We start from the raw sequence: 27,944 nt of genomic DNA on the forward strand, positions 1-27,944 counted from the left end.
GGTAACCTGTCAGAGCCCCTGCTGCTTGGCAGTGGCAGGCCCGGGCTTCTCACCACCCTGCGTGCTCCCTCCCCCGAGAGGCCCAGGCTTCCATTCGGGGCGTCTGTTTTTCCTGCACCACATTTCCGATGTTGCCAGGGTCCTAAATTTCATAGATGTAAATACGAAAGGTAAAATAGTGAAGCTTCTGGAAGAAAACAAAGGCACATATAGCTTTATGATATTGGGATCGGCAAACATTTCCCAAATAAGACTAAAAAAGAATTAATTGTAAAATAAAAGATACACTGGATAGAACATCTTAAAATAAAGAACTCTGTTCACCCAAAGACACCATTGAGAGAGTTAAAGGCAAGCCACAGATTGGCAGGGGACAGTTGTCACACAGGTATCTGACAAAGGATTCATAATCAGAATATGTAAAGAACTTCTGTGATTCAATGAGGCTTGCAAACACATTTGAAAAGCTCCTCTAGTCCTGGATTTGCATCCCAGCTCATTCTTCTGCCCGTTTAGTGACATCTTTGACAAGTATCTGTGAGGTTCTGACCCCCTGAATTAATTCTCACATTTCCAAATTGGGGATAAAATCCATGCGCTGTATACCTCCCTGTTGCGTTTCCTGTGAAAATGACAAAGGAGACCATTCACCAAAAATAGATCATGTATCAGGATGGGAATTTTTGTGTGTGTAACTCCCTATCCTCCCCCTCACATTAGAGCTGCCAAGCCTGGCCTCAACCTGCCCTCTGGTCCCTGGCACCCGGCACTCAGTGCGTGGAAGCACATATGTGACACGTGAGTGGGCAGGGAACAGCATTCCTGGTTTCGGGAAGAGCACGAGCAAAGCATGAGTGTGGAAATGTGCCCTTCAGTACATTGGGGGTCAGGCTTGGCACAAGGGCAGGGTGCAAACCGAGGAGAGGTGGGTGGAGATGAATTTTAAATACCAAGCTGAGGGGTCTGGGGATTATCTTGAAGGCAATAGGCAGCCACAAAAGTTTTAGGGACAAGGGCTGTGTGAGGGGGAAGGGAGAGACAGAACTTTGGAGATTGTAGGTCAGAGGTGGTAAAATACTTCGAAGTAGCGGCGGGACTTCTGGTGCAAGAGAAGGAAGCCAATGAATGAGAAGCCACCGAGGAGAGAGTAGTTTTTGGGTTGGTCCAGGGCAGGGGGCAGGGTGACAGCAGAGCAGGAGAGGCCTCCACCCTCACCACCCCTTCCCTCCTTCCAGAAAGGGACCGGCAGACCTAGGGTCACGCAGTGTTTCTCAGACGTGGTCCCAAGACCAGCAGCAGGACTGCCGTGAACTTGGAAATACACTCGGGCCCCACTCCAGACCTGCTGGATCAGAATCTCTAGGGGTGGGCCCAGCACTGTGTTGACAAGCCCTCCAGGGGATTTGGATGTGTGCTCACATTTAAGAACCACTGGGTGGGACAGCCATGGAAAAGACAGGCCTCCTTAGTCTTTGCTTTCAGGGACCCTGGTGAAAGATAACAGGCACAGAGCCAGGCAAGTTTGGGCCAAAGCAGGGAGAAGAAAAGGAAAGTGGGCCCACCTCCCTTCCGTAATCACTCATATTGGCTTCAGCCCCGGAGCAGCCTCGGGAGCAAAGGGGGCTCACCTGGCGGTGAGGCGTTGGCTCTTATTTGGCTCCTGTGAACAGCCCAACTCAACTCTCCATCTTTGCCCAAACTCTTCTCTTGGGGGGCGGCTCGAATCCAATCCAAACACTTATGCCCCTAAAAATTTCTCACTCCACCTTGCCTCCTGCCATGAACTTATTTGGTGGATCCCTGACTCACCCCCACCCAAGGACCCTGCCTGCCAGCTGTGGCTCAGCACAGTGGGCTGTGGCCACTCCTGGCTGATTGACGACCCATTCAGGGCCAGATGGCCGACCCAGGTTCTGACCCGGGCTTGATGATCCATTAGGCTAAGGTTTAAAAACAGCTGCTCTGCAGGCCGGGGGCAGTGCCTGGGTGTGGCAGTGAGGGTCTGGGGCCGGAGGGGCGGGGGCTCCTGAGCCTAGCTGGCGCTCAGCTGACTTTCGGTCTCTGGAGATTGACTTCCGCCTTCAGAGGTGAGTTCGCTGCCAGGGGAGATTTGGGGCGAGCCCCCCAGCACCAGCATTTTCTGGGGCTTTGGAGAAAGATTTGTCTGGTAAGGGCAGGGGTCTCTATTCCCAGCTCTGGGAGGGAGAAGAGATGGGAATTGGGGATACTGACTTCTCCTCTTTCTAGAAAGCCTTGTCTTATTCTTAGGGTGAAATTCTGGTTAATTTGAAGTCTGAAGTCCTGGTTAAATAGCTTCACGGCCTTTAGCTTTACCCAGCCCTCCAAGGCGGGTGTGAGCAGCTGGTCCACCACTCTGGGGGTGTCCGCGCTCCGCACTCAGCCCTGGTTTCTCCGGTTAAGGGAGGCCTGATGCGTGACAGGGAGAGCGTGTTAAGTCATCTAAATAACTAATTAAGAACCGCGAGGATTATCATTTGGGGGAAGATAAGAAAGAAAGAACTTGGCTGAGAAAGAGGCTCCAGGTCCAGTTTTTAACTTAAGTTCAAACATCCACACATATGCAAAAAGTGTACCAAGTTATGCAGTGACAAATCTCCCTCCCATTCTTCTTTCCTATTTGCCAATTTCCATCCCCAAAAGGTGACCGCTCTTCCTGATTTCTCATGTGCCTACAAACATACACAGAGATAACTTTTAATTTCCAGCCTTCTTTTACACACAAGTTGCGTATTTTGCACATTTCCTGAACCATGCATTTCCCCCACACTTATTAATGCACATTGCAATTTTCCATATGAGTGCATGTGTCCTTGTCATCTTTAATAGCTGCATCCTGTTCCGCTATATGGCTGTACTGTAATTTACTACACCAGTCCCCTCCTGTGGCCAGTCATCTGCTGTCACAACCACTGCTGTAATGCTCTAGCGTGTACATCTATTGTTTTGCATATATCCAAGCACATCGATAGGATAAATGCTTAAAAGTGGAAGCGCTAGGTCAAAGGGTAACCGCATCGGTAGTTGTGGTGGACTTCCGCCTTCCTGCCTTCCGCCTTCCAACAGGGAGGTGGGAAAGGAGGCAGTTCAGAGCCAGGAAGGACGGGGTTTGAACTTCTTCTTTGTGTTTTCTGGCTGTTTGATCATGGACAGAATGCTCACCCGCTTTGAGCTCCAGTTTTTAAAATCTATGAAATGTGGCCCACACGGTTTGAGGATAACATGAGATCAGCTACATCAAGCATTTAGCTCAGGGTCAAACACGTAGCGGGGGCAGGAAAACTGTCCCTTGCGTCTTCCCCAGGGCAGGCAGCCGGGGCTCCCACTGCCGCCCGCCGTAGGACTCGGTGAGAGGGTGCCTGAGAGCTGGCGACGGAGCGTGGTTGTCAGGCCATTGGCTCCACCTGGACAATCCCCTCCCAATACCCACCTGTTTTGTCCCTGAGGCTTCTAATCTGCTCTCTTAGTAGAACCCTGGGTCTCCCAGGGCCTCTCTAAGGCCGACTGCTGGGCAGGTAGACGGTGATAGAACCTTCAACAAAGAAGCCTACGATCGTATCTTCCACTTACCATTTGCCTTATCCATCGCCGAGCATCCTACACACGTGATTCCATCCACTTCTCAGAATGACCCCATAAAGTATGAAATATTATCACCCCCAAGCCCAACCTCTTCATCATTCTATAATACAACCTTGCCCCATCCAAACAGAGCATCTCAGCCTTCCCGAGACCTCTTGGAGTTCCTCCACGTTGTCCCTCTAGGGGGTGGCAGACCCCGTGGAGTGCGTGGAGTTTCCTGTTGCTGTCTGCCTTACTTACCTTGGGGATGAGCCCTCGGGTGAAATGTATCTGGCCAGGTTAAAGGGAGAGTTTGATTTTATGTGAGCAGAAATGCAGTCTGCATGTGTGCAAAACCAAGAACACTGGGCGTGAACAGCTCAAAGCGTCTGTGTGAAACTTTGACCCGTAACACCGTGGCTGCCAACATTTAATATAAAAAGTGAGTTGGCGAACAATCTTTCGAGTCCTCTGACCAAAGGAGGCGTCCTCTGCCCTTTCTGAACGGCCCCCGACAGCACTCCTGCATAGTGCCTCTGTTCTCTTTCAGGCCATAGGGCATCGGGACCACTGGGAACCCAGGATCTGTTTGGCAGGTTTATTTCTCAAGCCCTAGAGCCAGGTGGCCCGGGCACTTCACTCATCTAGTAATATGAGTGAAGAGAAGGAAGAGGCCTCATCCTGTACATTGAGGGTTCACAATGGACCAGAGGAGAGGAGGAATGTGCCAGAAAGTTCTGCTATTTCCAATCAGCATGAGCAACAAGGGCAGCAGCAATCGGACAGTCCACATGGGATGCCCCAGGAGCCTGAGCAGCCCCTGGATGACCTGGACTCCCTGAGGAAGGACCAGCCTATTTATAAAGGGTTGACCAATGTCACCCAGAAGCAGTGGAAGCGCTGGGCTCTGAGCAGATCTGAGCTCCAGGCTGCTTATTCCTCTGAGGTGGGAGTAGGAGACATAGCAGTGGCTGGCCCAAGGTGGGTCTTGCTTGAATAAGACTGGGTGGGGGCGGCGAGCTGTCCTGGGTGCAGGGGACACTGGCACAGGGCCCATGTCTCACACAGTGTCTCCTCCCTCTCCCCTCTGTTTGCCATAGCTACCTCCCACCAGGATCTGAGTTTGGTAAGTTCTTGTGGCGGTGTGGGTGGGCCGGGGTGGTAGCCCAAGCTGGGCCACAGGTGCAGGCCTAGGAATGGCCCGGTGTCAAGACAGCAGCCTTCTCTCTGTACGGGGCGACTCTGCTGCCGGACACCCTCTGAGGCATCAGGTGGGTGTCACCGTTTCCCTGCAGGCCACTCGCCCCCTCCCAGTGCAGAAGTCTTGTCACTGCTCAGCACAATTGTAAGTGTCTTATTTTATTTTATTAACACTTAAGAGCCTTTCCCACCTACCCCTAATCAAGAAGCCATGTGTCCGCACTCCCACTCTCAGTCCCACAGGTGAAGGGTGTCCTGGGGCTCCTGCTTCTTTTGAACTAGGCCTCCTTCTCCCCTCATCCTGAGTAGGGCTTCTGCTCGCAGTGTCACTTCGTCAAGAGCTGTGACCTAGGGAACCCAGAGCCAGGCTCTGCTGTTGGATGGATGACTGGTTCGATGGATGGATAGGTGGATGGAAGGATGGGTGGATGATGGATGGATGGATGGATGGGTGGATGGGTGGATGGGTGGGTGGATGATGGATGGATGGATGGATGGGTGGATGGGTGGGTGGATGATGGATGGATGGATGGATGGGTGGATGGGTGGGTGGATGATGGATGGATGGATGGATGGGTGGATGGGTGGGTGGATGATGGATGGATGGATGGATGGGTGGATAGGAGTTGGCTGGAGCACAGGGGCAGGCTGGCCCCGTGGAAGGCAGGGCCATAGCCTCTCATTGCCACCTGCCCCTCCTCCCCAGACCCCTGTTCCAGATGATGTTGTGGTTACACGGAGTGCCCCGCGGAATTCCTGGAAGTTTGGCACACTCTGCCATGGAAGGAGAGTCTTTGCTGTTGCCATCAGTGGTTTGACACGCCATGTATACACGTGTGGCACCGGCTACATCAAGGTGTGGGACGAGAGTGCTCTGTATGCCAGGGACAAGGCCCCTCAGGCCCAGCTGGATTTTCAGGTGCGGGGTATTCAAGCAGACCTTGGGGACCCCAGACAGGGCTGCGGGGGGACATGAGAGTGTGAACCGTTCCTACAGGACCCGCACGACTGTGTCTTCACCTGCAAGCTGTTCCCGGATGAGCAGACCCTGATCACAGGGGGTTTGTCCGAGACCCTGACTATCTGGGACCTGGCACCCACGCCCCGAATCCAGATACAGCTGCCCACTGCAGGCTCCATGTGCCCTGCCCTGGCTCTTTCCCCTGATGCCCACCTCTGCTTCGCTTGTTTCAAAGGATTTGTGGAGATTTGGGATCCGCACAACCGAATCTTGGTCAGGTATGGGGGCCTGTCTGCAGAGCTGCTCAGGTGCACCGGGCGGGGAGGACTTGACCATGAGGCCTCACCTTCCCCCCTCTGCAGCAGGGCGAGGCGGGTCAGTGAGGGGGAGACATCTGGGCTACTCCTAGGAGCTTCCTGGCCTTGCAGCTTTCAGGGGGCCCCAACCAACTGGTGAACCTCTGAGTTGTTTTCCCATCAGGAAGCACAACATCCCCAGATATGGGTCTCGACGGATTGACATCGCAGGCAACACGCTCTGGACGGGAGGCGAAGACACCAACCTGTATTCCTGGGACCTGAGGACCTACCAGATGCTGCGGCAACATCACATGCAGTATGAGGTACCTGGCTGGGCCTCGGGGGAGCTGTGCATGCCAGCAGGGGCGGCGTCCAGTTTCCAAGAGGCTGGGCACAAAGGGTGGCGTTGGCAGCTTTGAGTGCTGACCCCAAACCTTCTTCCATGCAGATCCTAAGTATTACCCATGACCCCAGTGAGGAATGGATGTTAGTGGGCTTGAGAACGGGCAGTATTTTCATCTTACACACGTATCGGGATGAAAAGTTTATGACTGGCTCAGAAAAATACCTCCAGCACCACAACATCAAGTTCGCCTCCTCTGGTGGGTGAGAAGCCAGGTGACACCTCTGGGTGTCTTGATTTGAACTAACTCGCCTCTCTTCATTCTCTACCCCCATCCCTTTCCTCTACCCCCATCCCCATCCCCTCTGTAATGGGACGGCAGCTTCCTACACAGCATGGCAGCCCGAGGACACAGGCAGACAGAAAGGGCATGAAGCCCCATCTGATTGTCCTTCCGTTCAGTGACACTCACCATGATCCTGTGTATGGCAAGAGGGTGGAAGCAGATAAGGCAACGGCTTGGGTTGTGCCTCTGATTGTCATAGACAGGGAAACGGAGGCAGAGAAAGAATTGCCCTTTCCCTAATCTAGTCGAGGACAGAGCTGGAACTAGATTGCAGGCTCAGTCTCTGTCCTCTCCACCCATTCTTTGCTTCTCCAGGGAACTTTTTTGTGACCACGATGGACGCATCCATCCGCTGCTTGGAGGCATCTTCTCTACAGAAGTCATTTCAGGTACTGGAAGGAAGCGTTTGCCAGCCCAGGCACTCACAGCGTGTGACTCAGATCCCAGGGTGTGCTGGGAAGTCCCTCTGAGAGGCGTCCAGGGCCGGTTCCTAGAGTGGGGCAACGAGGACTTGAGGTCCTGTGGACTCCTGGGCTCCACCTTGAGCCCTGGGACCTGGCCCTGTCTTCAGACTGACCCTTAGTCTGCGCCAAGCCTTGCAACGGCCCCAGGTTGGAGCCTTCATGTCTGGCCCAAGCCTTGTCTCTGTGTATGATCCCTCTCTGGTCCTCCCTTCCCTCTAGGTAGAGGAGCCTTTCGAAATCCTGTGTTGTGAGGTGTTTCCCAACAACCAGTATCTGATCACGGGCTCCAGGAACAGTGCCACGGTTTACCAGCTCTTGTACTGAAGGTTGGGAGCCACAGTCGTGCCACGTCCACCTTGGGGCCAGCGTGGCTGAGAGGATGACCTCAGGGTGTTGGATAACTTCCTCCTCAGCCTTGGTGGCAGGTCACTGCCCCTACCCTATCCCGCCCCAGCCTGCACTCCCAGAGTGTTATTCCATGGCTTGGGGCTTCTCCCTTTATTTTTCTACCACTGATTTCTGGGCTTAGATGGGGAAACTTAATGAGGTCTGGCCTCTGACTGGCACCAAATGCCAGAATTAGGCTCAGGACCTCTCAAGAGTCAGGTAAATGAGATTATCATGAAGTAATGAATAAAATAGCAAAGCAAAAACCAGAATGGTGTGGATGCGTGTCCATTTCTTTCAAGTAACAGACTCATTCAGATGGGTTACTTATACCTCCATTCGGCAAATTTCAGGGACGAGAAGCAATTTTAGATGAGACTTAGTTTTGTCTATAACTTTTTTTTCTCCTTTGATTAGGAAATTATTGGGATCTTTAGAAAGCTCAAGAAAAAATGTAAGTACACGTACAAACTTTCAGATTGTATCAGGGAGTTGATAGACCAACGATGCTCGATCCTTGACCCCGGTGAAACTCTGGGAGCTGGGCTGCACACGCTCTGAGGATGGGCCCCCCTTTTGTGCCCCATTTCAGTGCTAGAGCTTCACGATACCTCGCTTTATCTGACTCTTCAGAAGTCCTGATCCTAATTCTGGCATTCGGTGCTGGTCCCAGCTGCCTTGCTTGCTGTTTCAGGACCACATGTCCTCATGTCTGAGGATGTGACAATGGAATATTTTGTCTGGCCTGCACCAGGCTGAGAAAGCCCTTGCTCCCGAACACAAACTGTATAGGCCGCTTTTCCAGTTCTCTTCCATCTGTGATATCTTCTTCGCTTGGTGCTGGCATGGCCAAGACAGCTGGCTGCCCACTAAAGTTAGTGGCTTAGGGTTGTCCCTGGGAAGAAGCTGCAAAGCCAGGGACCAAGTGTGCCCTCCCCTGAAACATCTAGACATTGTCAGGCACCTAGATCTTACCAACAGATCATGCACCTCTGGGCCAATCCTAAATACGTAGGGGTGTCCCCTCCAGGGTCTCCTTCCCTTTCTGCCAGCTCCAGGCAAATGCCATGGCGTCCTCAGAGCATTGCAGAATCCCAAGGTGGAAACATCCTGTGTGTGTGAATTAAACATGGGGAAAAGCTGCCCACTTTGGACTATGACAAGGAAGAAAAATAAACTTGCGTTTGAGCTGTTAGTAATTTTGGGGTCTGTTTGTCACTATAGCTCTGGAAACAGTAAGCTTTTTCCTAAGGAGCCAGATAGGAAATACTTTAGGCTTTGCCATGTGACTTTAGTGGCAGCTACTCAAGTCTGCTATTGCAGCGTGAGAGCAGCCATAGATAATCAATGAATGAGTTTCATAAGTAAAACTTTATTTGTAAAAAACAGGCATAGATTTGGCTTGTTTAGTTCACCAGCCCCTACTGGAGCCAGTGTGCTTCTAATGTAAGTACTGTAACTGGCATCCATGTAAAAATAGGACACAGGGCGTAGAGGCCACCAGCAGATCTATCCTGCTAGTAACAAGTGGACTCCAAAATTTATAATGAGTGTCCATCCGTGAATGAATGAATAAACAAAATGTGGTATGTGTATATACATACATACACACACATGATGGAATATTCAGCATTGAAGGAAAATATGACACATGCTACAACATGGAAGAAACTTGAGGACATTAAGCTACGTGAAATAAGCCAGTCACAAAAGGACAAATACTGTTTGATTCCACTCATATGAGGTACTTATGGTAGTCAAATACATAAAGAAAATGGAATGGTGGTTACCAGGGGACGAAGGAAGAGGAGGAATGGGAAGTTATCGTTTAATGGGGATAGAATTTCAGTTTGGCAAGATGAAAATAATTCTGGAAATGGATGGTGGTGATGACTGGACAACTATGTATTTAATGCCACCAAACTGTACACAAAATGGTTAAGATGGTAAATTGTATGCTATGTGTATTTTCAACAATTAAAAAGAAAAAAAGTCTTGAATTATAATAACCAAATTCAGAATAGTGGTTAATCTCTGGGGAGGGAAGAAGAGAAATTGGATCATGAAGGGCTTCAACTCTATCTGCAATATTTATTTCTTGAAAAATACGTCAAGATTCACCAAAATTAAAAAAATGTGTGCTTCAGAGGTCACCACAAGAAAGTGAAAGATAACTCACAGAATAGGAGAAAATATCTGCAAATCATATTTATGGTAAGGGACTTGTATCCACCACATGGGAAGGACTCTTACAACTCAACAATAAAAGACAACCCAATTTTTAAAAAGAGGCAAAGAATTTGAATAGACATTTCTCTGTAGAAGATGTAAAAATGGCCAATAAGCACAAGAAAAGATGTTCAACATCTTTCACTATTAAGGAAATAGAACTCAAACCCACAGGGAGATACCACTTAATGAAAAAGATAGTAACAAGTATTGGCAAGAATGTGGAGAAATTGGAATCCTCATACATTGCTGGTGGGATTATATAATAAAATGTTTAAGCCACTTTGAAAAAGTTTGGCAGTTCTTCAAAATGCTAAACATAAATGACCATATGTCCTAACAATTCTACTCCTAGGCATACGTCCAGGAGAACTGAAAACAAAGACGTGTAAGTTGGGAGGGTAATAATTGGGAGTGTTAGAGTAACAGAATTTTTTTTTTTTTTTTTTTTTTTTTTTGTGAGACAGAGTCTTGCTTTGTTGCCCAGGCTAGAGTGAGTGCCATGGCGTCAGCCTAGCTCACAGCAACCTCAAACTCCTGGCTCAAGCCATCCTCCTGCCTCAGCCTCCCGAGTAGCGGGGACTACAGGCATGCGCCACCATGCCTGGCTAATATTTTCTATATATTTTTAGTTGTCCAGCTGATTTCTTTCTATTTTTAGTAGAGACGGGGGTCTCGCTCTTGCTCAGGCTGGTCTTGAACTCCTGATCTCGAGCAATCCTCCGGCCTCGGCCTCCCAGAGTGCTAGGTTTACAGGCATGAGCCACCACGCCCGGCCACAGTAACAGAAGTTTAAAATGCTTTCTGGAAATAAGGTAAAAGTCCCAATTAGTCACAGTGTTGATAAATCAAGGAGCACTGTAGTCTCTAGGTTAATGCCAAAAGAATATTAAGTGTATAGCTTCCAAACTACTAGAGGAAAAACATTGGAATAATAATATATCTAAAAGGAATCCAAAAGAAGAAAAAAGAAATCTAGAGAAAAAGAAAAAAAAGTAACAAAGAACAGGCAGAACAAAAGGAAAAGGTTATTAAAATCGTAAATTTAAATCCAAAAATATCAGTAATTAAGTGTAAATGGACTAAATATTCTTATTAATCCGTAGGGATCAAATAACTGGATTTTAATAATCCTAATTATGTGTTTAAAAGAGGCTTTAAAACATAAGGGCACAGAAAGCATAACATAAAGAATATAAAAGATACTTCATGTACACACTAAAAGCTAATGTAATATTAATATTAGACAACATATACTATAAAACAACATTTGAGATAAAAGTGAACACTTTATAAGTGTCCAATTCACCAGAAAGGCACAAGAATTCTGTTTTTATGCATTTGTTATTGTGGACTTAAACTACATTAAAAAAAATCAGCAAAACAGACAAATTTACCTCTCACAGTAACCAATAGTTCAAATAGACAAAAAAAATTGTAAGTATAGAGGAGATTTGAATACCATGATTAGAAAATTTAGAACAATGCACACAACCACTACAGAATACACATTCTCCCACATACACACATATACAAAACGACCATTTACTGAGCCACAAATTTCAGAGGATTTAGATTTTATAGAATGTATTCTTCAGCCACAATGCAATTGATATAGAAATAAATAATAAAAAAACCCCTGGAATCTCTGTATTTTGGATATTAAGAAATATATTTAATAACTAATAGAGAACAAATCACAAAATAATTAGAAGCTGTTGTGAACTAATAAAAAAAGGAAAGGCTCGGCTAAAACTAGAATTAGAGCTTGGCATCAATGCCACGCCCCACCCGGCTTTCTTGGGTCACCTGAGGATGGGCACAGATTGCCTGGGACTTCCTGGCTCCTGAAAGCTGGGTCTGGAATGGAGCTGGATTGGGCAGTTTCCAGGCAGCCGAAAAGGAAGGTGAGGGCACGGCCTTGCTCCAAGCAGAGGCAGGTGGGTAAAAGGAGATGGAAGTGGCCTAAGAAACTGACTTTCAGGAATGTTGCAAAAGGAATTGAATCAGCAACACCCAGTGTCCATTTCCCCACAGTCGCGCCAACACTGCGTTTTCTCATTTGTGGATTTTAATTCCGGGGAGGAGGGGGAAGGGACGATGCAAATTTCGCTGCACTTCTTTTATTATGAGTGAGGTTGAGCCGTTTGGGGGTGGACCTAAGCGTGTATTTACGCAGTCCTCGGGCGCGGCGCTGGGTCCACCGCTCCTGGACACCTGGCTTTACCCTCTGGTCCCTGGAGAGGGAGGACACCTGTTCTCTCCAAAGACTCAGACGTGAAGGCTTTGCTGGGTGACATCGCTCTTGCTGCTGGGCCCCGCAAGGTGTCTAAGCGCCTTCGCTGAATGTTTATTATAATAGGCTTTAAATCAGATCGTAGCCCAGCAAAACAGCTGTGCCCTCTCTGAGGCTCGAACTCAGGACCTTCAGATTATGAGACTGACGCGCTGCCCACTGCGCCAAGAGGGCCCATGCTGGCAGCATCTTCCCTACCTCTAAAGAGAAAATGCCACAGCCTTTCCGCCCACCGAGCCGCCTCCGCAGCGTCGCTCTCTCCCAGCAAAGACCCGGTGAGTTCCCGGCCTCCCGGCAGAAGCCCGCGGTGTCCCCGCGCGGACACTTGGGGACACGCGGGGGAGCGGGTCGCTCTGGCGCGAGCCCCGCGGGGCCTGGGCGGAGGGAAGGAGGCCGCAGCCGTGGGGGACCCGGAGGAGGCGGGGCCCGCGGGTCGCCGTGGGACGTCGGGCGGGCGGACCCCGCGCGCGGCCGCGTGGGGACGCCCTGGGCGGCCGGGCAGCGGCCAAGGCTCGAGGCGGAGGCGCGCTGGAGGAAGGGAGGGAAGATTCCGGAAGGTTCTCGGATGAGAATTCAGTAGGAAAGCGGAGGGAGGAGGTTGTGGTTCCCTTGGCCTCGGCAATTGATTCATCACCCCCGTGTTTTTGTTTTTCTCGTGTCTCTTTCGGGTACTTTTGCCGCCTCGTCACACACAGGGGAGTCCCAGTGCAGGGGCGGACGAGTCGCGCCACCGTCTCTGAGCAGGGCTGTGCAAGTTCTCGTGAGGAGAAAAGGCAGCGGGGACAGGGGGCGCGGGGACGGGAGGGCGCGCAGAGCATCTCGCCACCTGACGCCGCGTTTCCGCCTCGCCCCTTCAGGGAAGCTGCTGCCGCTGAGGCCCGGGAGGGACGGGGCCTGCCCGTCCCACTTACCCCAAACCGATATAGGTAAGGCCCTGGGCTTCCCAGCTTGGTCATTTTCCATGCCCGTGTGGCATTTTTGTTTGTTTTCACCAGAGTGATGATATATTGCACTACCTGGTGGGGCTGGGCCCCTTCACACACCTCCTCACACACACTTGCTCTTCTTTTCTGGGTTCTGGTCCTGCACTGGGGACAGGGCTCAGGTTACCTCTCGTACAGCTGGTCACCCCGATTCTTCCTTCTCTGATCTCCTAGGGCACTTCGGGACTGTCCTGGGGTTTGAGGTGGCCCTCAGTTCTTCCCCGTGTGTCGGCCCTGTCTTTTCCATTATCAGACTGGGACCTCTGATCTGGGGACAGGGTCTGAGCCAGCCCTGGGCACACCACATTCCGGGTGCTCAGAGGATGGGGGAGGGGAGGCTCTGGCTCCCACCCTGCAGCCACCTTGTGCGGCCATCCTCTGCTGGGTCGCTAGACAGAGTCGCCTGCAGTTTCTCGCCCTTCCTCCAGGGGACAGCCTTGCGCTGCCTCTAACGCCCAAATGCATCAGAGGGCACTGGATGCCAAAGGCCCTGCCTGAGAGACCTGGATGCAGCTGTGACACTGGCCCCTCGATCTTGAGACCCTCTCTTCCCTCTCTGGGTTTGTTTCTCCTCTATGAAATGGCAGGGCCGGTCTCTTCCAGCCTGGTCTAGGACTCCCCCATCCCATAAATTCTCCTTTGGCTGTGGCCATGCAACATGGAGAGTGGGAACCTACCTAGTCCTGTCGTTTCTACCAGCATCCTGGAAGCAACTGTGTGTAGTCGCTAGAGTGAGATGCCTCTGTTCATCCCCAGGTCTGCCGTGATTAGCTGTGTGACCTTTGACAGGTTGTCTTAACCTCTGTGTTCCCATAAAATGGTGATCATACCTGCATCGATCTCGCCGGGGCGCTAAGGGACATGTTATTATAGAAGGCACAGAATACGCCTAGCACAAGAAGGCAGCATCAGTTGTCCCTGGTCACTGGGGGGGTTGTGGCTACTCCAAACCAGAGCACCCCTCCTGGCCAGGCTGGGCACCGCCCCCCCCACCCCTCCCCGCCACTGCCTGGTGTTGAGGGGCCACTTGTTCTCAAGGGACCTCGCTAGGAAGTAGGAGAAGCCTGCAGAGCTGCCGCACCCCGGTCCCATCTGTTATATTCCTCTGTTTCCCATCAGGGTGACTAACAAACGCTTGCTATCCATTCACAAGAAAGGACTTACTTACACTGTAAAATGTATCATACATTTCTGTTTTGTTTTTTGAAGTGGACATAACCTTAAGGTTTTACAGTCTTCATAATAAAACAAAACACGACACTTAGAACTAATCACTTGGCCCTTTCTCTTCTTCTGTCTTCCCAGTTCAAAATGTCTGCATCTCCTCACAGCCGGCTCCTCCTTGATCTGTCGCTGGGCTCAAGGCGCTCAAGCCTCAGCACCATCTTCTCTGTAGTTTTGCCTTTTTCTGGAAAATCAGTTTAGTCTGCCCATTATAGCCACTCTGCTTCCTGTCACAACGCCGCTTTCCCTGGGCATGCAGAGAATCCGTGCCCTTCTTGTACTGTGTCACTCTGCAGGGTTGGTGCTCACCACGCTTCTTGCAGAGAGTCCAGCAGGTTTTACTAACATTTGCCATGTTGCAGGAGCAATGTCAGCATGGAAAGCTTTCATTAATTTCTTATAGGGCTAGTAGGAGCTAAACTGAGAAGCAGGTCATTCTAGAAGAGGAAACAGTTTGGGGGGTGGTCTTTAGAGTGGGCAAAACAGTTTTTTTTAACCCCCAAACCTCAGATTGTTATCTGCATATGCCCTCTTGGGCAAAAGGAATTTCTTATTTGGGGAAAGCTTGGAGGGTATCATCTCCAGAAAGTCTAAAGGGGACTGTAGGTGAAGGAAGGGGAGGCATGGGAGGTCCTCCCGGCGGGGGCGGTGGTCTCCCCAGTGCCGGGGATCTTTGTCTTGTTGTGAACATGGACATCGTGGAAATGGCAGGTGGCCTGTGACAGCCAGCTCCTTAGAAGAGAAAGGTTTCTTGGTGGGAGCTCAGCTGTGCCAGAGAGGAGGCACGCACTGCCCCGCAGGCTCAGATGACCCGCAGGCACTGGCGTTGAGGCTCCCAGTCTAGACCGGGCTCCCCCGGCGGGAAGAGGAAGACCCCACAGGGTGGCTGGTCGCTGGTGGTGGGAGGGAGACTTAGCCTGGTCTGGGGGTCGGGCCAGAACTCTGGCGATCGAGGGTGTCTTGCAGGAAGTCTGTGATGATGGCTACTTCTCAGAGCTGTTTGGAGGGACACGGTTTGCTGAGGAGTCTCTCTCTTTCTTGGTATTTTGTCCTAAAATATGTCTCGAGGTGGTAGCACCCGCCTTCTCCGTGGCAAGAGCTCTTTTTAACATCCTGTGTCATGAAGGGCGATTCATGGGTGTTCTTGCGGGGAACGCAGCTCTGAATTTTATCAGGGCTGCCTTAGTTTTCTAATTTTTTATCCAGGTCTTGGGTTTTGGTTATTTTCTTTTGGAGGAAAGATTTTGCTACTTTGCTTCCTGTCTTTTCCTTGAAAAGTAAACTGGTTTTGAAGATGCTGTATTTGCTGGTAGTGTTCATTTGGACTCTGCCGGTTTTTGCGTTGATTTTCCGGGAGAACATTGTCCCCGTGAAGGAAATAGATGTTCTTTCAGTGCGGCAGTCGCTCTGCCAGCCCCTCGTCACTGACACTCTCCCTCAGCGTCGTTCAGTAGGCTGCATCTTGTCACCTTGTTCGTTCGTTTCTTTCTCTTTCAGGGCCACATTGCTCTGCAGAGCTGTGGTTTCCTACTGATGTTCTTCGTGGATGTCACATTAGTCGTGTTCAGGAGAGCGTTGGCCTCGTGCACTGAAGAATCACCTTCTGTCAACTGCTTTTCTTCTTCCAGGTGTCGCCTGTCTGACACAGCCTCTCTCTGTTTTGCCTGGAAGTATTCCGTGCGTGTTTTCATGGGGGTTAACAAAGACTCGGTCAAAGTCATCTGCCACCTGACTTGTCAGCGACTGCAACTTACCGTCCTGCTGGGCTGCCGCGCCTCTCCCGGCATAATGTAACCTTTCACAAGTGCATTTCCTTGAGTCTGGCCACAAAGAACTTGGAGGACTCTGAGATGGCTCACAGCACTGGATCAAGTCATTAAAGCCGCTTTGCCGCTCTCTCTCATCTTCTTTTTCCTGTTGGAATTCAAAGCCTCTTCTATTCCTCCTGAGCCCAACGGAGGTCACATCTGCACATCTCTCCTTTATATTTAAGTTCTTTAAAGCTTTTCTTACCTTGGAAAGCGTTATTCAATCTTGTGTAAAATCTTATAATATTTCGTAATGTCTCTATTTTCTCTTGCTCCTCAGGTTCCAAATTAACCATCAGATTGCCCGGTAGAATTGAATTTGATGTGTTCAAGCCCAGGCGCTTCCTCAGACTGATGCCTGTTTTGTACCCTGATGGCCTCAAAGAATGTCCTTGAACTTTGGATGTTTTGTTTGAAATCTGGCAGTGTATTTCGAATGTCCCCCGTTTCCTTCAGATACGTTTTGAGAAGTCAGTTCTTTCTGGAGGTAGGTTGGTCTCTGCATCAGGAAGGAAAATTGTCCTCCCTCTTTCAGCGGAAGCCCAGGCTCTAGGGTCTGCAAAGGGAGATGTCACTGGGGCAGCTTCCTAGATTGGTAGAGAGGACACAGGTGCCCCTGCCTCAGCTGTGGCTGGCCTCCGTTCCAGGCACTCTCCTGCAAGGAAGAGTGTCTGTCCGTGGCCTCAGAGGGAGGTCCATGGCCACAGGAGAAGAGTCTTGGTGGGGAGGTATCCTGTGTCCCCAGCCTTTGTCCCCATGAGCTGCAGCCTCCCTCTAGGGGAAGAGGCGAAGGCTGGGGTTACTACAGTGCCCCCAGACACTGGACAGTGGGGACCTCATTCCCGTGGCCCCTCCCTGGCTGTGCCCCTGCTCTGACACTCCACATTTCTCCTCTGCCCAGCAAGGTGGGCATAGGGGGTTGACCTTCTCTAGGTCCCTGGGCCTCAATGAGCGGGACCCATGGGCCTGGAGCAGTGGGAGCGTCTGTATGATTGGGGGCTGCCAGACTGGGGCTGGTGGGATCAGGGACACATGAAGAAGGAAAATATTGGCCCAGAAAATTTTCCTTTCTGCAGCTTGGAAGCCTGAAGACTGGGTTTTGTCTGTAGATCCGCCACAGCTTGCAATGTATCTTTTCCCAGTTAACACTGCCCGGGTCTCAACCGAAGAGGAGCAACATTGGCTGTGTTCTGGCGCAATGGAAAGCCTTGATAGACTGCCTTTATTCTTGAGGGCCAAGTGGGCGGAGAATAGGATCCTAGGGTCAGGGTGTTTTTTTCCTCGAGGGCCCTAATTAATCCTCTCCTCGTGTTAAATGTTGTTGAGGAGGAGAAGTCTGAGCACAGCCTGGTTTCTCCTCCCTTTAACAGAGGCTCGATACAGGCTGTTGGACTTACTCCTGCTCAGTTTCAAAGTCCAGCGTGTATTCTTGTGTATTTCGTGGTGTAGAGGCAGTGTGGGTTGCAAAGCCAGTTATAAACCTTCTGACTCCATCCCTGGCTAATTGTGCAGGGCTGGGAATTTCACGTCCCTGTACTTCCGTTGCCTCACCTACCATGTGGGGGTGAAAACAGCACTGACTTTGTAAGGCTTACTGGGGCCCATTCATAAGGGGCTTTGGACAAGGCCTGGGACGTAGTAAGTGCTCAGTTAGCCATAGATGGGCATCATTTTTAATACCCTAAAGCAAATCTCACACAAATAACTTATAAACATGTCAAAACATTATTATATACTCCCAATATCAAGGGAACCAGCCAAAGGAAAGACTGGGTTCCTTTTAGCCTTGTTGGTAGTGAGTTTCCACGGGAAGAAGGAATCTTGGGTAAAATTGTTTTGGGCAAGAATGGCTCATTTTACAGCCCTGCAGAGCTGTGGTTTCTTCATTGGGTATTTGGAGGTTGGGGTCTGTGATACAGAGCCCCAGGGTTGGTGTGCAGAAATTCTAGGTGTAGAGCCTAAATGTACAGCCACAAAGTTTCCCATGCTTTCATTTGGGGACATTTTTCTTTCTCACTAATTCATATTCCATATTAATTCTTCCCAGTGTGCCCCCTGCTTTTGTAAAAGCTTATTGAGACCTAAATCACATGTACAATTCACCCATGAACATGGACAATTCATCAGTTTTGGTGTATTCAGTGTTGTGCAATGTTACCACTGTCAATTTTAGAATATTTTCATCACCCCCAGAAGAAACCCCATACCCATTAGCAGTCACTCCTCATTGCCCACCCCGACCCCAAGCCCTAGGCAACCACCAGTCTACTTTGCATCTCCGTAGATTTGCCTTTTCTGGACATTTGATATAAATACAATCATATGATACGTGGTCTTCTGTAACTGGCACTTGTCACTCGGTACACGGCTTTCAGCGTCCATCCATGTTGTAGTGTGTACCAGTATTAATACTTCGTTCCTTTTTATGGACAAATAATATTCTATTGCATTGTTATATCAAAATGAAGCTATTTTAAAAATAACCAGCGAGAAACAGGAGATGGGGAAGTATAAAACGACACAAGTATGACCATATGTTGGTAATGGCTGAGGCTGGGTGATGAGAAACAGAGGTTTGTTTTACTATTTCTCCTTTTGTGCATGTTTGAAATGCTTTATAGTAAAAATTTCACAAAAATAATTTAAAAATTAAAGCACCAGGCCCAGACATTTGCACAGAAGCGTTCTAGCAAACCTTCACGTGCCAGATCATTCTAAGGGTCTATCGTCTTATTGTCCCAGATTATTGAAAATGAAGGAAAACTTTCTAACTCTTTTTATGAGGCAAGAATAATATTGATACCTAATTCTGATGACAAGACACTAAGAAAACTAAAAATCCGTATCCCTTATGAATATCAATGCAAAATACCAAGTAAAATGTTGGCAAACAGAATCCAACACCACGTTAAGAAAATAATAATTTCCTTAAAAAAAAAAAAAAAAAAGGCCAAGTCAAAAAACAACTGAAAAATTAGGAGAAAATATTTGCAACACATACCACAGACAAAAGGAAGAAATACCCCTAATATGTTGAGAACTCTTAAAAATTGAGGACTGAGGATGAAACACCCAAAAGAAAGATGAGAAAAGACTTGAACAGACAATTCACGTGATCACATTGCAGTGGTCCTCAAACACACGCCTATCTCTGTGATCAGCGCTGTGGCCAAAATTAAGAAGACACGGTTCTTGCCCCCAAGGAGTTTTGGTTCATTGAGAAAGACGCAGGCTGGGGGCACGGATCTAACGGGGCAGAGTGTGGTTAAATTCAGGTGGGGGGGGGTGGACTGGAGCCTGCAGGAGGGTGGGCTGAGCCGTTGGGCTGTCGGAATGTGGGGGAAGGGGACACTCCAAGGGGCAGTTGGAAAGCGGTTTGGAGCAGAGGGGACCGTCGGGAGGGAGGACGGCACTGTTACCTCAAGGAGGCGAGGTGGGAGCGGATGCTGGTGTGAGGAGGTAAGTCCTGTATTTCCCGTGCTCGGGAGACCAGCAGAGCCACGGTGACCTAGACTTCTGGGACTTGTGGAGAGAACGACCGTGCTGCACTAATCACTAATCAAGGGACTGGGGTCAAGCTGCCCAACTAGAGTTGGGGGCTGGAAGTTGGGGGCTGGTTGGGTTTCAGGGGAACACAGATGTCCATGTGGCTCTATCCCTCTGGCCTCGGGACACATGCGTCTGTTGGTCAAAGGAGAAGCCTCCCTCGATAGGTCATGAAGGCTCAGAACGAGACTTGAAATCTGGCCCTGTCACTGTGGGGGAGGAGTTAGGGAGGGAGAAAGTGTGGAGCGAGGGTTGTGGAGTGGCCACGGCAGAGTCCTGGGCGGTTTCATGTTGCAGGTCCTGGAGGGGAGTGCTTAGCAGAGGCGCTTGGGCCAACGAGCTGACTCAAATCCCTGTGACCCTCCTGTGCCAGCTCTGTCCTTGAATTTTCTCACCTTTACATCCAGGAACCAATCAAACTCACGGAAAAGCATTATTGTAGGATTAAATGAACTCACATATGTAAAGTAGTATGTGTGAAGCACTCAACAAATGCTGCCGTTAATTAGGGGCAAGAAGAGATTGGAGGAGCCACTCTGGGGGCTACTGAAAATACAAAGGCCAGGCACAGTCACAGACGCCTTGGGAACAGCAGGCAGAAGAAGTAGAATGGAGGCGTCACGACATCGAGCACCAGCTAGATGCCAGGTACGTCACATAGATTGTCACAGACAGGTCTCACTGTAACCTTATGAGGGAACTTCTGTTGTCATCCCCACTCTGCGATGTAACAAGCTCAAGGTCACCGGAGTATGACTTACTTTTCCTGTTCTGATATGGACCTTAAGTACTAAATGGCCTTTGGGTTAAAGGCTGGTCTCCCTTAGAGATGGTCACTTGCAGGGAACCTTCCAAGGGCCAAGGCTCTGGCAAACGCTGGTGACCTTGAGATGAACAAGCCTTAAGCCACGCACATCCTCAGTGCGCTCCCAGGGTGAGGAGGGCTGTAGCCTCTTCCTCCTTGTGCCATCTCCAGCACACAACAGGATCAACATGAGAAGGTCTTTCCAAGGCCCAGACTCTTCCCCGGCTCAAACACCTTCTGTGGCTCCCTGTGGCCTCCAGCCCAAGGTCTGGATTGGCTTTACCTGGCTAAAAGTGCTCTGCCTGCTTTCAGGGTCTGGTCAGTGCTCCAAGCCCCTGTCCCATTCTGGCTTTATCTGCCACTGCTGCCCAGCCCTTACTGTCCCCTGGTCCTGCGAACCTTTCCTGCCTGTCAATATCCTTCATGCATCTTGGTCTTTGGGTCTGAAATGCAGGCCCTCCCTCCACCAGCTCCTGAATTCTAACACCCCCTCCTCCCACACAGCCCGGACTGCAGGAAATCTTCCCAGGTGACATAGCCATACTGGTATTTCGCTTCATTCTCTGTTTTCCTAGAGATGGTTCTTCACCATGATTCAAAGTGAAAGTTGTGCTTGGCTGATACCACCTGTGTCTGTCCTGAGTTAGATCTGAGGACAGAAGCCCCTTTAGCCAGGGACAGTATCTTAGCCGTCCCTGAGAATCCCCGCAGGCCCCTGCTAACAGGTCTGGGGAAGTTCCAGGATCCCACTAAGCTCCTGCCACCACACATTGCCATCTTGTGCCCAGGCCCGCCCCACTCTGGTTGCAGAAGCAGGGTGCTGCGGGAGAAAGAGCCCGGATTTGGAGTCAGGGTCTCCAGGGTCCCTGCACGATCTTGCCCAATACGTGGCCAATGACCTTGAGCAAACGGACTCTTCCCTCTGGGCTCCAACCATGGATATGGCATTGGACCGGAGACTCCCAAGAGCCTTTTGGGTAACTAGGACCAGAAGTTTCTCAGACTTTAATGTGCACATGAATCCCCCCAGGGAATCTGTTAAATGGCAGATTCTGCTTCCGTGGGTTTGGGCTGGATCCTGAGATTCTGCGTTTCTAGCAAGCTCGTGGGTGACTCTGGCGCTGCCGGTCCGTGAGCCACGCCTTGAGTTGGCGAAGGCCCGGCCCTGCGGTTCTCGGCGCAGCCCAGCGGTAGAAGGGTCCGAGAGGCTGCTGCTCCTGCTCTTCCACTTCCTTCTCCATTTGCCTGATGTTAGGGTCTCACCCTAAGAGCACACTTAGGAATAACATTAATCGGGTGTTGGGTAGATGTGGCGGGGGAGGGGATGGGTGTATTCATACATAATGAGTGCGATGCGCACCGTCTAGGGGATGGACACGCTTGAAGCTCTGATTCGGGGGCGAGGGGGGAAAGGGCAATATACATAACCTAAACTTTTGTATCCCCATAATATGCTGAAATTTAAAAAAGGGGGAAAAAACTCCCAAAAATCCGGATTCATGTGAGTGGGAACCTTATCAGTAGTCTTTAAAGCTCTGGAGAACTTGGGCAAAAACCTTTGCCTCTGCTGCCCCCTCGTGGCCGTGAACTTGAGCAAAGCTTTTGCTTCTGCCCCTTCGTGGCCGTGAATTTGGGCAAAGCCTTTGCCTCTGCTGCCCTCTCGTGGCCGTACTGCTCATTCACAGTCAGGTCTCCAACTCCAGCCTTTTCTCCAACAGAGATGGGAACAGCCGAACGAGCAAGAAAATAGTGCTGCTGCCCACGTTGAACGGGCTTCCCTGCGACCCCAGGACGCCTCCGCCATGGGTAGGCTCGGTCTCTGCCCTCATGTTGAAGATAACTCTTAAACTAAAGGCGTCAGTTCCAGGTCCTGGGGGTAGCCTGCATGAGTAGGGGAAACTCCATGTGGCTGGGTACAGGAGAGATACAGGACAGCCGGGGCTGGAGGGACGGTGGGGACAGCGGCCAGGGGCTGGGGCCTGGGTCCCAGCATCCATGCCGACCAGAGCCCGGTGGCACTCAGAGGCCCCATAGTCCAGGGCTTGACGTGTCTGTTTTGGTTTCCAGTGACGTCTCACACCAAAGCCCAGAGTGCCCGCCACAGGAAAGCAAAAGGCCCTTGCTGATTTTGATGGGCTGGGCTGGCTGTCAGAAGGCCCTGGAGACTGAGAAGAAAGGGGTTTTCTGAAAGGTCCTTAGCAGGCAAGTGGCAGGTTCAGGGTGAAGACCCAGGCTCCCGGGACCCAGCTTGTGCTCCATCCCTGTCCCCTTGCTTGGAACCCTGAGTCTGTGCTTGGGACCTACCCCAGGTGAGGCTCCCTGGCACCTGTGGTTGGCTGGGCACTGCCCTCTTGCTTGTCTGGGAGGAAGAATTCTGCCAGAACGGGGGGCAAATCCCGAGGCCGGGGGGGGGGGGCGGAGGGGGCAGCCGGTCCCCAGGGTGGGTCCTCCCCTGTAGGAGCTGCGGTGACAGGGCTGCCCTGCCCTTCCCTGCTGATTGATCACTGCAGGGGACAGAGACAACCTTTGCTCTGGAGTCTCTATAAGCACATTTTTTTTTTTTTTTTTAAAGACAGGGTCTCACTGTTACCCCAGCTAGAGTGCAGTGGCGTCATGGTAGCTCACTGCAGCTTCAAACTCCTGGGCTCAAGTGATCCTCCTGCCTCAGCCTCCTGAGTAGCTGGGACTACAGGCACATGCCACTACAGGCACAGGCCACCACAACTGGCTAATTTTTCTGTTTTTAGTAGAGACAGGGTCTCACTCTTGCTCAGGCTGGTCTCAAACTTCTGGCTTCAAGTGATCCTCCCACCTCAGCCTCCCAGAGTGCTAGGATCACAGGTGTGAGCTGCCACGCCTGGCCAAGCACTCTTTTTATAATGTCTCTTCCCCACTCCCAACCTTGAGTGGCTCCCAACTGCCCACTGGGAAATGTTGCTTGGGACCAACCCTGCCATCCTGATCAAAGCTGCTGCGCACTGTACCACAGATGGTCCTGAGCCTTCCACGTGACACTGTGGCTCTTAGTCCCCCTCCCCACCCCTCTTCCCCATCTCTGCTAGCAGGCTCAGCATGAACTTTGAACCCGCAGAGAAACCCCTGCAGGCACGACTCCTTTGCACCTGTCCTTTTCCCCTGGGTTGGGCTCTCTTTCTTAGCAGAGAGGGTGGTCTAGGCTTTCCAGAATCCCCTGCAGCAAGTGCATAAATAAATACTTTCCAAGTGTTGAATTCTCAAGCGTCTGGACTGCGGACAGGCTTGTGCAGGATTCAGGAAACCAAGTGTTCATTGGGAGGGTCAAGGTATGAGGCTGGGAGTGTTGTAGTGAACCCCACCAGGCATGGGCTGGACAGGAGAACTGGGTGGATTCTCAGGGTGCAGAGCGGCTGTGACCGTGGTGAGTCAGGAGGGAGGGAGGAAAGGGAGGAAGAGGAAGCAGCTGGGACAGGGGGAAAAGTGAGGCCGCCCGCTGTGTCTGTTCCCCCTCAGAAATGCCTTTCCCCTCTCTTCCACGTCTAGCTCTGTTTCTTCTGCAAAGCTCGGCCCAGACGCCATCTCCGCCACCATCTCCCCTCTGATGGCTCTCCCTGGCATTTGGTCCTCCTTCCTGCTCCCCCAGCCCACTGTACTCTACTCCGTCAAATCTTTCCTTCGATCATCTGCCTCACTCGAGCAACTCCAAGGGAGCTGGAACCGTGTCTGGTCATTTCTGGGCCCCAAAGTGCCCCAGTCCCAGTGGCTGGGGCGTGGAAAGCCACCAATAGCTGATGCTGAGTGGGTACGTTCAGGGATGCTGTAGGAGGGAAGAAATGTCTTGTTCATGGTGGGCATGATTCTTCCATAAGCAGGGAATCCTAGGAATTCCCCAGAGGTTTTACAGAGCAGAAGGAGGAACTTCCCAGGAGGGGGGCGTCCCCTGGATCCAGCCCTCCGCTCGCCTGGGCGGGACCCACAAGAAATCTCAGGCGCAGACCTAAGGTTTGGCTTGTTCAGCAGTCAGCCAGCAGGGGGCACTCGGGCTCCACCCAGGGAGCCCACGTGGGGCCCTGCAGTCCTGCCCTCTGGACCAGCAGCTCAGAGCTCCAGGGCCTGGCTGGCTGCAGCTCCTTCGTGTCAGATTCAGGGTCGAGGAGATGCCTGTCCACACAGCCTGCTGTCTGTGGCATGAGGAATGAGAAGGTTCTGAGGAGGCTGACCGTGCAGAAATGCAAAGTGGCCAAGACTGGCTGTGTGATCTTGACACATTCACTTCCCCTTCCTTTGCCTGTTTCTGCCTCATCAAATGGCGGGGTTCATCCCTCCCAGCCTGTTTTGGGGTTGCCCTTAGGGGATCAGAGTCAGGGGAATCACCGTTCTGCTGCAGGGCCCGGTCCTGAGGTGTCCCTTTCCCGTCCCCTTTCCAAAGCTACCTTTGCACAGCCATGGGGGTGAGACATCCGGCCAAGGAGAGGCGCTGGGGCCCTCCCAAGGGATGAGCCCGAACAGGGCCCAGATGTGGACAATACGATGCCTTTTCTGTTAGTTGTCAAGACGGACCCGACAGTGTGACGTGTTGGTTCTGGTGACACTACTGCCCTGTGACAGTAAGAAATATCCAGAGAAGGGAGGCATGTCAGACTCAGACGGGGTTTGTCCCGGGGAGCGAAGGGCCCAGAAGGAATAGCAGGGTGGTGGGAAGCTTAGCTTTACGCTAATGCTTTACTCATTACGAAAATTGGTCTGGTGCACCTGTGACCAATGGACGACATCTGCTAAATCTGGTTGGCTGTTGTTTTCTGAGACAGCAATTTTAGATTTGAATGTGTGTATTTGCAAACTGGAAGACTGAGTTGCCTGTGAACACAGTTTGGTTGACGTAGGTTCCTGACTGTCACAGGCCTCCAAAAGCTGCACAGGTGTCATTGTGTTTGGGGGTTTCAACAGTGATCAGACCAAAAGAGCCACCATCAGGCTGTGAAGACAGAGGACATCGTGGGGCTCAAATTCCAGAGCCCGGGGTCAGTGCCAGGCCACAGTGTCCAGGTAGGAGACAGCAAATCGATTCCTGCACGACTGCCAGCCCCGCCTGGCCCCCAGGCAGCCTGTTGCTATGAAACAAAAGCAGAGAGAGACTGAGGGGACCGGGAAGAGGTTTAATGGAGGAAAAACGTGGCAGCCTCAGGGATTCACCTTTATTCTCATTCCCTTCATTTCCAGATATGGGCAGACTGCTGGCCCCCCCCGAGGAGCGCAGAAGGGGGCCTGGAGGCCCGGCGCGGGCAGATTTGGTGATGGTGTATGCACAGGTGACGGCTCTTGGCGCTTACTCGCTGCTCCACGTGCGCTGCTCACACTCACCGGTGCTGACCCTGGGCCCGAGGCCGACAAGCCTGCCCGAGCTGCACCTGGGCGAGATGCAGGTTGTGGTCGGCTTCCCTGCAAGCGCCTGGGCCCGGGGAGGAAGCTGCCTCTGCTGCGTACCTGGTGTCGTCCACGTCTGTGCATCTTCCAGGAGAGTGACTGTCACTGGTGAGGGCTGGCCAGGTACCTTCGGTGACTTCTCTGTGCAAAGGCCGAGCCAGATGTAAAGTCTGAGGGTCGGTCTCGGGTCGGCTGGGATCCCACTGCACAATTCCACGGGGGTCTCAGAACCTGGAGTGCTGGGGGTTGTTCCTGCGGCTCTGCCACTTGCCAGCTGTGTCACTTCGGAAAGGTTATCTCTGTCTTCTCCTCTGTCCCACGGTGGTCGTAAATAGTCCTGACCCGATTGGGTGGCTGCAGGGTTTCAATGAGGTCGTCATATATGCAAAAGGTTCTTTGAGCAGAGTTCTTTTACTTATAAAGAGAAAAAAAAAATTGGAGTTTGCCCTAAAAAGAGTATCTGATCTCAGTATCTTTGGGTGTCTGGGATGGAGGGGTGTTCATGCATGGGCGGCAGGGACTGACGAACCATCCCCAAACCGCAGAGCTTTGTATCTGTGTACGCGTGTAGAAATGTTTGGCTCCCCTTAACTAAGACGCTCAGAGGCGCCGTGTTTCCAGGTTGGATGCCGAGGGGATTTCAGGCGCCTTTGTTGTGGGCCAGAGTTTCTCAGCCTCGGCACTATTGACATTTGGGGCCGAATAATTCCTTGTTGTGGGGGGCTGTCCTGTGCATTGTAGGATGATTAGCAGTTTCTCTGGCTCTGTCTGCTAAATGCCAGTAACACCCTCCACCCCATCCCCACCCCAGTTTTGACATGAAAAATGTCTCCAGACATTGCGCAGTGTCCCCCGGGGAAGAGAGTGGGGACGAGCTTGCTCCCCGTTGAGAACTATTGCTTTGCCATGTTCCCTGGGGACTCAGCCCTCAGCGAGTGGTTCTTACTGTGTTGAAGTTTAGCAAGCTTTGCCTTCTGAACCTTCGTGATCTCTACCTACTTCTGTGCAGTGTCTGGAGGACCCCGTGCAATGCGGGGAAAGGGGTTTTTCAAAGTCGATGGACTACAGATCTTCCCAACTCCATTCCCATTTGACAAAAAATTCTGGTTCTTGGACCTGGCAGGTCAGCCAAATCAACTGGAACTTGGTTCTTTCTGTCTTTTACAGTTAGTTAAAAGAGTAGGAGCTACGCTTGAAACTAAACCACGGATTCTCTGGGCAACAAGATCTTGAGGTGAACTTCTTTTGTGGGGAATACATTTTTGTTCAGCCACAAGCCTCAGAATTGGTAGTTCCTCATTCGGGGGAAAGACCAGAGAAGGGTCTTAAGGAGAAGACCCAGCAGGAAACAGAGGTGGAAGCACTTGAGGTCCCCAGTATTTAGGAGGTGGTCTCAAAGATTGGGGGGAGTGGTGGCATCTGCTCCTGGGGCACCCTGGCTGTGGGGAGGCTATTTGACACTTTTTTTGGGGGTGGTTATGTTTAATCATCCTCCATAGACGAATAGGATTCTCCTTCTCTTGTTTGACTTCTTGTACGCCTGCTCTAAAATCTCCCTGGTAATTCCAAACCACTTGAGGATGTGCCACTGCTCTGGAGTGAAGGCTGTTCTTCCAGACATTGGGAGCTTTTTTCTGAGTGTCTCATGGAGCTCGCTTTGGGGCAGTCCTCCTGTTAGGGGTTTACCAGCACGATAAGTCCTCATTGTTGAGATTGTCTCTGATGCATGGCACAGGACAATAGAGGCGAGCTTTGGAAACACAGTTGGTGCAGCAGGGAACGCCTCCAGGCCTCAGTGAAGGGAAGCAGGTACTAGCTTTTGCGTGGAGTCAGTGACCCCAGGTGCCAGGGTCAGCATGGAGTGGGCTCCTGGGCGTCAGGCTCCACAGTACTGAACATGGTCACTCGAGCCCCCTCTGTGATCCCGTGGACCTGGGCCATCATTTGTGCAGCTGGTGAACTTGGCTTAGGATCCCAGCTAGCATCTTGCAATACCACGGTTGTGCCGCAACCAAGGTAACATATGCCGAGGTGGCTTGAGCTGGGTGAGGTGTGTGCACCACGGAAACGCGGC

The 27,944-nt window shown here is 51.2% G+C and overlaps 1 protein-coding gene and 1 non-coding gene across 2 annotated transcripts; one reads left to right on the forward strand and one right to left on the reverse strand.

Moving 5' to 3' along the window:
• Positions 1 to 4,231: 4,231 nt before the first annotated feature.
• TLE7 (TLE family member 7) lies at positions 4,232 to 7,516 on the forward strand. Its single transcript, XM_069456411.1, has 9 exons — positions 4,232 to 4,560; positions 4,680 to 4,705; positions 4,875 to 4,924; positions 5,486 to 5,698; positions 5,777 to 6,018; positions 6,221 to 6,362; positions 6,488 to 6,641; positions 7,044 to 7,117; positions 7,412 to 7,516. Exons 1-9 carry the CDS (start codon positions 4,232 to 4,234, stop codon positions 7,514 to 7,516), a joined length of 1,335 nt encoding a protein of 444 aa, XP_069312512.1.
• A 4,689-nt stretch (positions 7,517 to 12,205) lies between these two features.
• On the reverse strand, positions 12,206 to 12,278 carry TRNAM-CAU (transfer RNA methionine (anticodon CAU)). The gene has a single exon. It is a non-coding gene; the product is annotated as a tRNA-Met (tRNA).
• Positions 12,279 to 27,944: the final 15,666 nt, after the last annotated feature.

This window comes from Eulemur rufifrons, chromosome 23, assembly GCF_041146395.1.
Source record: "Eulemur rufifrons isolate Redbay chromosome 23, OSU_ERuf_1, whole genome shotgun sequence".
In the NCBI taxonomy this organism is placed as follows: Eukaryota; Metazoa; Chordata; class Mammalia; order Primates; family Lemuridae; genus Eulemur; species Eulemur rufifrons.

What these genes read in the sequence shown, in the direction of transcription:
- TLE7 (XM_069456411.1), top strand. Translation starts at nt 4,232, where the DNA reads ATGAGTGAAGAGAAGGAAGAGGCCTCATCCTGTACATTGAGGGTTCAC. An exon ending in TGTCACTGCTCAGCACAATT is followed by an intron (nt 4,925 to 5,485) that starts GTAAGTGTCTTA and finishes CCTCCTCCCCAG; the next exon opens with ACCCCTGTTCCAGATGATGT. An exon ending in AGGCCCAGCTGGATTTTCAG is followed by an intron (nt 5,699 to 5,776) that starts GTGCGGGGTATT and finishes CCGTTCCTACAG; the next exon opens with GACCCGCACGACTGTGTCTT.